General features: G+C 38.2%; 1 protein-coding gene across 7 annotated transcripts in view; it reads left to right on the top strand.

The window, feature by feature from the left end:
* The window catches only part of NEK11 (NIMA related kinase 11), an 82969-nt gene extending 73951 nt beyond the window's left edge, over positions 1-9018 (top strand). For all 7 annotated transcript variants that reach the window (XM_077177653.1, XM_077177668.1, XM_077177684.1 and 4 more), the window contains one exon: positions 7520-9018. In XM_077177653.1, the coding sequence (XP_077033768.1) occupies positions 7520-7724 (205 nt within the window). In that variant the 3' untranslated portion in view covers positions 7725-9018. The remainder of the gene's footprint in view (positions 1-7519) is intronic.
* The last annotated feature ends 857 nt before the right edge of the window (positions 9019-9875 follow it).

Raw genomic sequence — 9875 nt, forward strand, 5'->3', positions numbered from 1 at the left:
TTCTCTGTTGAACTGTATGTCATAGATCCATGAGTCATTCTGTTATTCTGAATTTTTAAGGACTTTTTTTTTAAGTGGACATTAATGCTATGATTGCTTCAGCACTAGACAGAGTTTTTATTCACTTTGAAAATTGCATTTCAGTAGCAAAACAACTAAAATTTTAAGTATAGGCTCATTCATTTGAAAATGTCAAGTGGCCCCAAACACTCAAAACATTCAGAGCCTTATACTTCTTTTTGTTTTGCACACAAAGCATAGCTTGCCTAGTTTCTCGTGCTGAGCATACATAATGCATAGATTGAGCTGTTCAGATTTCCAGCACCTTGATTTTGTCAATAGTTTGCAAATGCAAATATGCTTTCATGCAACATTAATTATATAGTCTATTTTCCATACAGAACCACTCGAATAATTTTGACAGCATTTACTAGAAGCAGCATTGCAACCTTGGGAAGTTTACTTGAGAGAAATGTAGGTAGGGAATTTTCCAAGAGGTTTGATGCAGGAATGACCACAGCTCTCTTTTGAAAGATATTAAATGTTTGCTTTGTAGGAAAAAAAATAAGTAGTAGACTTCTATCTACATCTTTAAATGCCTAAACAGCTCTGTGAATCTTGTTTTGGTACAGACCCTGAAGAAACTAAATATGTAAATCTTTCTAGGCCTTTCTGAAAATCATAAATCTACTGTCCATAGTTGATAATTGCTTTTCTTTCTTTCTCTCTAGAATGGTGTCATCATGGAATTTTATGGCTCTGCCAAAATGTGAATTTGCCTTAGTCCTGTTTTATGCTAGGAATTTTTTAAAGAGCTACAGATGTAAAAAGAGACCTGAAAGAAGTTGTGGACTTAATCCACCTAGCTTCAGGCCTCATTGGGAGGATATAAATGTGAACTAAGCCCAAATGGTTGATGTTCGAAAAATTGTTTGCATAAAACCTTATGCAAATGGGTTTGGGAGCCATTTTTGTGTATATGTTAGTGTCTATTTTATGTATATATACACTTAAATATTTGACATAATTGGACATCTCACATTCCACAGCAGTTAGGGTTTTTTTTTTTAGTTTTTAAAATGTCTTTTTGATTAGATAGTTTAAGAGTATTTTTACTTTTACTGTAACCTTGTATGGGTGTTTAGCATAGCTCAGATCTTGAATGCTGCTTCACCTCCCTCTGTGGCTCTGCAGTGCTCAAGCCCAGCTGGAAATGTTGTGAGTAAATTACTGTGGTGTTTGTGATATTTCTGTAAAGAATTGTCTATCTCCCTACCAACTGATTTCATTAATCTCTCCACTGAAGCACCTTTGAAGCATTGACAAACCTTTTAATGAGACTGACTTATTGCTGACTCAGAAATGCATTGTTTTATGTAGTGACACTTAATAGAATATGGTTAAACACAATGCTTGGATTGAGAAAAAATAGATATAGTAATAGTTAGTATTCTGATTGTTTAATGAACATGCATAAGTACCTTTTTCTTTCTCTGAGAGGTAAATTGTTGGTTTTAAAACTTTGATTTTGGTATGAAATCCTATGTCAGGAGAGACCCCCTGACACAGTATTAAGTATTAAGCCATGTAAAAGGAAATCAGCATTAACTCTGTATTACCACACAGCTGAACAAAGGAGAATGAAGTTATATTCTTAAATTCTTCCAAGATCTTCATATAATGGTTTACTTTTCAGAGGTAACTACTGTATCCTCACATACCCGCATTCAAGAAGTAGCTGTACATTGTGCTGCTCTTCAGAGACACCTGTCTAAAACAAATGCATTGATAAACAAAGCAAATAGCATCAGGGATGTGTTAAGTGTGCCTGGAATTCCTTCTTGATCTTGATCAGTGATGCTGAATGAATTAAACTGATGACTGACTTTTCAAAGGTTCTTTGAATGACATGGCACTGCTAAAAATCAGAATGTTGTTTAAAATAATTATAGAAAAACTAGGAAATCTCAGGCTGTGCATAAAGCTCAGGGAAGTGTGTTTCAGGTAATTCTTCATGGCCACAGTGGAACAGTGTAATTATCACTCACCCTACCTCATGAAGAAAAGCTCTATAGAAGCAAATATATTTCTGCTCTTATTTTTAGTATTGGTAGTAAATTTCTTAATATAGGAGGACTTTACAATTGCAGTGTTCAGGTTTGATATTAATAACTGTTTTGCTGTAATTTTTTTCCTTCTGTGGGAAAAATGAATAGAAACATGTTTTCTCTTATGATAAAGTATTTTCTAAATCCATAGTAGCTAGAATTCAACTAGCAGCTCTAAATTCTCATTAACGCTTTTTCCAAGAGCAGATGTCAGCTTCAATTCCTATTATATTAATTCATTTATCTCTGAATATGAGGTGCATGGAGAATATTATGGTTGATGTTTCTTCACCTATGTGTCTACATGTTTTAATAATAAGATCCTTCTTAACTCATGGGAAAACATGTCTTAAATATGCTTTAGATTTTGCAGGTCTTTGAAGTAGGGCATCAGAGAGTTTTGTTTGCAATCAAATTAAGGTGCTTTAATTCAGGAATTACAAAGTAATTAAGGATGAATTAGGAAAATTATCATTGTGTTTTCAAGTGAAGAAATTTTCATTCAGCAGTAATATGAGAATAGTCGAAGTCCATTGAGGCTTGAAGGTGAAGGTGGAGGCTAATATTAGTAATTTGTATTTCTTTTCTTACTAGCTTTTATATAATAATACTTTCCATTGCCTTTTTAATTTTTTTATAAGACCTTTTCTTAGACTTAGCTATTTTTTTTTCACATTCCCAAGACTGAACAGCTGTCAGAACTAGAAAAGAGTTGCCCTACCTTTATAAATAAGTTCCTAAAACTTGGATCATGGAACTTATTATGTCCTTCTCCTAGCAGATCTCAAGGGGTCTTTAAACAGCAACAGAGAAGTAATGCTGAAAATGAAGATTTGAACCCAGAGCCATTTCTTTCAAGTGTCAAAGTTTTAATTATTCATAGTCAGCAATGCCAGCAAACAGAATGACAGAAAGATAACTTGAGAGGACAGAGATCCTTTGTGTTCTAACTGAGATAAACCTGTTTGTTTACTGAACCATGAGATGCTGTAGCAGATATCTTCAGATTTTCTGGTACAGTTAGAAAACAATATTTTGTATGAGATTAAGGATATGTAATTTCCTGATTCTTTTGCAAAGTCATCTCAGGAGATAAATGTAACAATCTTTTTGGCTGAGATTCCTATCACTACTGGTTAGCTGCTAAGTGGCATGGTTGTACTGTTTTAAAGAGAAATATGGGGTTAATAAATTGATGCTTGGAAATAGCATTAATTCAGGGACAAATCATTTTTGGATGTGTTGATGAGAATCCTAAGTAATATGGCTGGACTCTATGGGGTTAGCTCCTTGAGTTAGGAAGAACAGAATTTAGAGGCATCTACTGAAATTTTTCTTTCAAAGATCCCTGCACTTGCTTTCATGCCCCATGAGCCAAAATCAACACAGATTTGTTCTCTACTTTACAATGTGCTCTTTGGTGGTGGATGCAGGTGGCCTGGCTGCATTCAAAAGGATAAATAAATGCTCAGTGGAATGGGTATTCCATGTGCAGAAAATTTCTTTATTGAGGTTTGCTTTGATGTAGGCATGAGTAACTGGAATTTTGAAATAACTGAATTTTCTGTGTTTGTCTTAGGAGCAGAGTGTTTGTTGCCTGTTATGGCAGAGGTGCTGATGCCTGATGCTGGAGGGACTTTCATGGTGTTACTACTCTGGTGTGTTCAGTAGTGGCTTGTGCAGAGCCTCTCCTTGCACAGACCACACGCAGCTCCCTGCAGGCACCACTGAGACCAGGATACCTTTAAATGATAGCTGCCATCATGCTAAATGACACTGGAAAGTGAGAAGCTGAAAAACCCCTTAGCTGCTGATTTGTGTCATAGTTATCCTTCAAGGCAGGTCATGACAAGTTGTTGAGAGATATTAACCTGGCTGCTAATGCCCAAGGAGGAGCACAGCTTCAGCATTAATCTTGTTTTGTGGCTTTTGTCAGTGTGGCATAAAGGTAGGTCTATTGTAATTGATCTCCAAGCCAGAAAGGAGGTGTTAATATGTAGCTAGCACCAGAATAGTCAAAATGAAGACCAGTGGAATAATAGGGAATTCTTTGTTCACCTAGGGAAAGATTTACGACTTCCTCAGCCAGCTTGAGAACACAACATTATTATATTGTCAAATTTTAGTAATTTTGCACTGATGCGTAGAAAATCAACTGCAAATCACCAGATAGCCTGATAAATTCAGATCCACTAAATGACTTGGAATGGTTTTAGACACCCTGTGTCTAAAAATTGCAGTTCTCAAGGCTCCTATTTAGCTCCCCTCTAACTCCAGCAGTGCCTGTGATTTTGCTGACATTCTTTACTGCATCTCACATACTCAGAAGTGCCTTATCCTTGATAAAACCAAGTCTCTATTTTATGTCCACACTCCATCATTATCCGCAAATCAAATATCAGTGTGGCCTTTGGGTCTTGTTGCAGTTGATTTTCTCAGGCATGTGTCGTGTGCTGCACAAGAGCTGGCAACAAGAGTAATTTTTTTTCAGGCCACAGCTTATGTGGATGTCAGTGTCCCCAGACTGGCAATATCTGCTGTGCAGCCAGTGGGTTGGTGGTCACAGCATGCTTTCAGCCCTGTGTCTCCTCTGCCTGGAGCATTGGGACCACTCACCAGGAGTGAGGCAAGTTGATCTCCATGAATCCCTCCATCTAACTCTAACAAAGAAAGAAAAGAACAATCTGAGATACGACATTTAAGCACATTATTGAGCATCATCCAAAGCCAGACCCTTGATTGGTAGAGCCCAATGTAATTCCTTGCATTTTGGCACACTGAAAAACAATTTAGGCCAGTGTGGGAAGGAGGTCTGGCCCATAATTTTTCACAGTAATGAAATCCCAGATGTCAGGTATCCCCTTCGCTCGTGTCATCTTGGCTGAAAATGAGATGATGGCTCACAGTGAGTTTGTAGGTGACTGAGCTATAGCATAGCATGAGGAGAGTAAATGCCAGTAAATCAGAAAACATGGATGGCCAAATGTGGCTGTAAATGGGAGTTCTGCACTTGCTCTCACAGCTCATTTGGTGGTAAGGCTTTAATTCTTTTTAAAACATTAGTGCAGGTATCCCATATTTCATGTGAAATAGCAATCTGTAGTTGTGCATCTCTAGGATTTTACATGGATGGACAAGTATCCCCTAGCACAGGATCAGGACCATAATGGACAAACCTCCCTTTCCAGGAATTGCTTTCCCCTCTCCCTCCATCAGGATCATAGATTAACTCAGTGACACCTCTCTGACATTTACTCTCTGAGATCCCACACTTCTGCCTCTGTGATGCATGATGTGGTAGTAGAGTCAAATTAATGCAGCTCTCAAGTCCAAACAGAGCCTGATGTCTTCTTTTGTAAAAGCAGGTTATAATTTTTGTTACCTACCCTGTAATTTTCAACCCATGAACGTTTTCCCCTTAATTCTATTGTATCAGCTATTGCACACATTGGCTGATTTGCATGCTCTGCCAAGCTGAACAGAGAAGACTCAAGTCTGCAGGTCACGTTTATTAGCAGAAGCAATACTCCCAAGGTATATATTTGCTTAATTTTTCATCTTTAAATAGACAGAACTACCCAAAAATTGAACATAATTGTCTGAGAGGGAGAGAGGAGTCATTAAAGGCACTGATGAAGTAGCAGTAATATCAGGATGGCTTTTCATGTATTGATTTTTAACTGTTGGGAAGAAATAGTGATATTTTTGATAATGTTTTGTGAAGAAATGTACATTGTTTGTCAAAGAAATCTTCATTTACCTTTCGGTGGTAATCCAATCCCAGGGTTTCCAGTGTCTGAGAATTAATTATTTCCAATAGTTTTTATTTTCTCCTGAACAACATTAATTTCTAGTTATAGGAAGCAGGACTGAATCAGGTCTAGACCTGCAGAGATTCCATCTTGGCCCTGTGAGTTCTGATCCTGGGTCTTGGCTTTCTCTGCCCCAGGTTCCTGACCTACCTCTGTGTCTGGAGCAAGCAGAGGGGTGACCTGAAGCCAAAGGGGGATCACACCTGGGCTTGATTGAGGTGCTAGAGAAGCAAAGAGCAAGTGAGATGGGAGAAGTTTGAGAAGCAATAAAATAGAATTCTTTGCAATGTCTTCCTAAGAATTGAGGAACTCACATAATATGGAACTCTTACTGGCTGACATTTTGTTATGATGATGTTGTTCCTCAGCAATAACAATATGACCACTGATAAAAGGTAACTACACCATTAGGTTGATTATGCTGTTGTGTGAGAAGAGTTTACCTTGTCCTGATGTTAGACATGTAACAAAAAAATCAGTACAAAATCCAGGAAAATCTACAACTGCAGTTTGTGAAGTTGTTGTTGGGAGGTAGGTTTAACTATTTAAACTGCTCTGGGAAGTGTGCCTGCTCCCTCTGAACCTACATGCACATTTACTGAAGTTCTAAGCCTTAATGCTGGCACCAGGGGACATCTGTGATCCCCTTTTTTGCCCCTGTATAGATCATCCTTGGTACAGCCACAAGCTGAGGGTGCCCCAGCTCCTGCTGTCTCACTGCAGACACCATATCACATGGTTGCCTTCCAAGTACCTCCTTTTTGTCTAAATGACAACCAACTCTCAACTGCTGTTACATGTAAAGGTTTAGTGAAAAAAACCAAATCCTTTGTCAGAAGCATGGAGAGCAGGTAGATAGTCTCTGAAACACTAAAGGAAAATTACCCTGGTATTTTCATCAAAATATGAAGCCACCACTGAGTGAAAAATTCTATATTACCTGTGATATATGAACTGAAAGATGTTTTTCCTTTAGGAGGAAGAAATGCTGTTCATTGTCTTACAGTTTTCAAATGGTTCCTTTTTATAAATCAATATTAAGATGCTGTGTGTGTTTTGTCACTGAGTTACAGATTTGTGTTCTGATAAAAGGAGAGCACTGTAGAAAAGAAAAAAGTGTCAAGTTAGCTCATACTGAGCTTGTACAATGGTTTTCTTGTATTTGATAGAAGCTAAAATAAAGCAATGAATAACAAAATGTGCTCACATAAAATGCCACTGGTATTCAGCTGACTGGGTTGCTTCTTTGGATTTTGATGAAATCTGGAAGCAGTAATACATGTGCATTTACCAGACTTGTTGTAGATAAAAGAGTGTGTCAGACTCAGCAGGAAGAGGATTCTTGGATTGTAACAATGAAGATGGCCATGCTTCCCATGACTTTCCTATGGCCAGGCTTTTATTCTTGGGCTTGGTATAGCAACTGAGAAATTTCATGGAGAAACTCGCCAGGAAACTTTAGTTCCTTTTCCTGTCAGGCAAACAAGGTGCTTAATCAAACCTACAACATTTAGAAGGAATCTGCACTAGTTAATATTTGTGTTACTATATAAGATGAATTACCTTTTGCTTGACCTTTTGTATAATATTTCTCCCCAGATCTGCCATTGGGAAGCTGGGAGTGGAGGCATTTGAGGCAGTGTACAGCTGCCTCAAGCAAGCGAGACAGCAGAATGCCAGTGAGGAGGAGCTCAGACGCTGTCTGGAGAAGCTGGTTTCTAGGGCAAGTGATTGCTTCGAAGTGGATCAGCTGCTGTACTTCGAGGAACAGCTCCAGGCTTTAGAGCCACATCTCCAGCTATAACAGTGTGTCTGCAACAGCCAGGAATGGCACCAGGGGGAAGGGGCCTCCTTCAGGCCAGCAGGCAAGTACAGGAGTATCGCCAGCTGGGGGACAAATCACCAACAGGACGGGACTGCCAAGGAACACATCTCAAGCTGTTTTGTTTTCCAGCAGCAGTCTCATTACATGGTTATGACAATGGGAAGATGCCAGCAGCTCACATGTCAGGCAGCAGACAAAGAACTTAATGTTACAACTTACTTTAAAAGTTTTTTGACCAATCACACAAAGCAAAAGCATATTTACAGTAGTTCTGTCCAACCACTATAAGCACACATACCTTTGGTTAAAACAATGTTTCCTTATTTCGAATACAATACTGCTTGTAAGTCTTAAAACACAATGCACAGAGCTCTATTATTAAGCTTAGAACTTTCTAATATATTGCTAGATATACTTTTCTGCAGCTTAGGGAGTTATTCTAGACAAGCATTAATACACAGACCATTGTTCTATTTGTCCTTACTTTTCTACTTCTTATATAATTTTGCTGCTGACAAATCTTATGGCTACTGCTTAGCTGTAATTCCAGTTCTGCTATCTTTGAGGCCTGCCTTTTGCAGCTTTCCCAAAACCCTCTGATTTTAAAGATTCTCACACAGGAGGTATTTGTAGGACACTGCTGAGGGTAATATAGTACCTAAGCATGTGGGTAAGCTCCATTTGAGAGTCCAGACTGCAGTGAGAAGTGGGTAAATATGGCACTAATTTAAGGGGCAGGAAGAGGAACAAATGTCTGTGACAATGGAGGGAGGATTCACAGTTACCTGTGTCCCCTTCTTCTGCCACTTAAAGCAAAGGAAGGGTGCTCTGGGCTGTGCCTGGATGCCAGTCCTGCACTCAGAGCATCACTGGCAAAGCTGTCTTTGATGGAATGATGCAGGATTAGACTCCAGCTGCTGTTGATTTCTGTGCTAACTCATCCTTGTGATACTTATGCCCATAATTTTTCTAATTTGGCAGATTTACTTTTAAACATATATGTATATGTACGGCCACTCAGCCCCTAATTGTCTTGTTATTATTGATTGTTCAAAAGGGCTGCATTAAATCTGAGCTTCAAAGGAACTGTGGACATACATACATACATATGTGCATATTTATATACATATATGCATGCTCACATACACAGAGATAGGTGTGTATGTTCATAATGGCAGAAGTATGTCTGGTCATACACTGTACTTGTCTAAAGAGTTGTTTTGCATTAAATTCATTCTTCAAAAATGGAACAATAAGCTGATTTTTTTTCTGCCTTGCACATTTTTACTGTTAGTGTTCTTTCTTAGTGTTTATGCTCCCTTCTTCATATGCATCACACTCCTGCTGATTTCAATTGTCTATCAGGCTCTGATGATATAATGTTTTCCTTCTACCTCTTCCTTATTCTGCATTCTGAGCTCCTTCCTCCATCTGTGTAAAAGACTAAAGGTTAACAAAGGATTGGTAAAGGAATCTAAAATGAGTTGTAGACCAAATGAATTTTAGGTATTGAGCCATTATCATAATCCTTATGCATCCTGCTTTTTCATCACAACTCTTAAAGGACTTTGGGGTTGTACTAAATAAATTAGAAGAAATTCATAATAAGAATATAAAAAAAAACATTTCTATTTGACTTGAGTTATTTACAATGAAGTATACCAGTATTGATGGTCAATTAAGCAGTGCTACTGATCCATCTTTATGACATATGTTAAGAACAAGGAAAAAGGCAAGTAGAGTCATCTGAATCTATTTTAGCAGCAGCTTAAGCTGAGGAAGCAAAAGGCACATCCAGATACAGATGATGTGGCACTATACTACTAGCTCAAAGTAAAAAGAGTTTCTGGTATGTTTCAACTTACTCTAGCTTCAGCTTTTATTTAGAATATGTGTTACAAGCAGAGACTAAAGCCCACTATGATGATCACTGAAGTAAGGAAACATATTTGTTTGTCAGGTTTCAGTCTCTTTCCTGTTACTTCTTCTTACACTCCTCATCCTTCTCACTGCTGTGTAGGTGTGCCCGATTCCATATTTTCTGCACATAACTTAAGACCATTTTAAAACAGAAGTGCTGAAGTCCAGGATACAGGAGGAGAGCTTGGATGTTGCAGGGACTTGTAAGTC

The sequence above is a fragment of the Agelaius phoeniceus genome, chromosome 1, assembly GCF_051311805.1.
Source record: "Agelaius phoeniceus isolate bAgePho1 chromosome 1, bAgePho1.hap1, whole genome shotgun sequence".
In the NCBI taxonomy this organism is placed as follows: Eukaryota; Metazoa; Chordata; class Aves; order Passeriformes; family Icteridae; genus Agelaius; species Agelaius phoeniceus.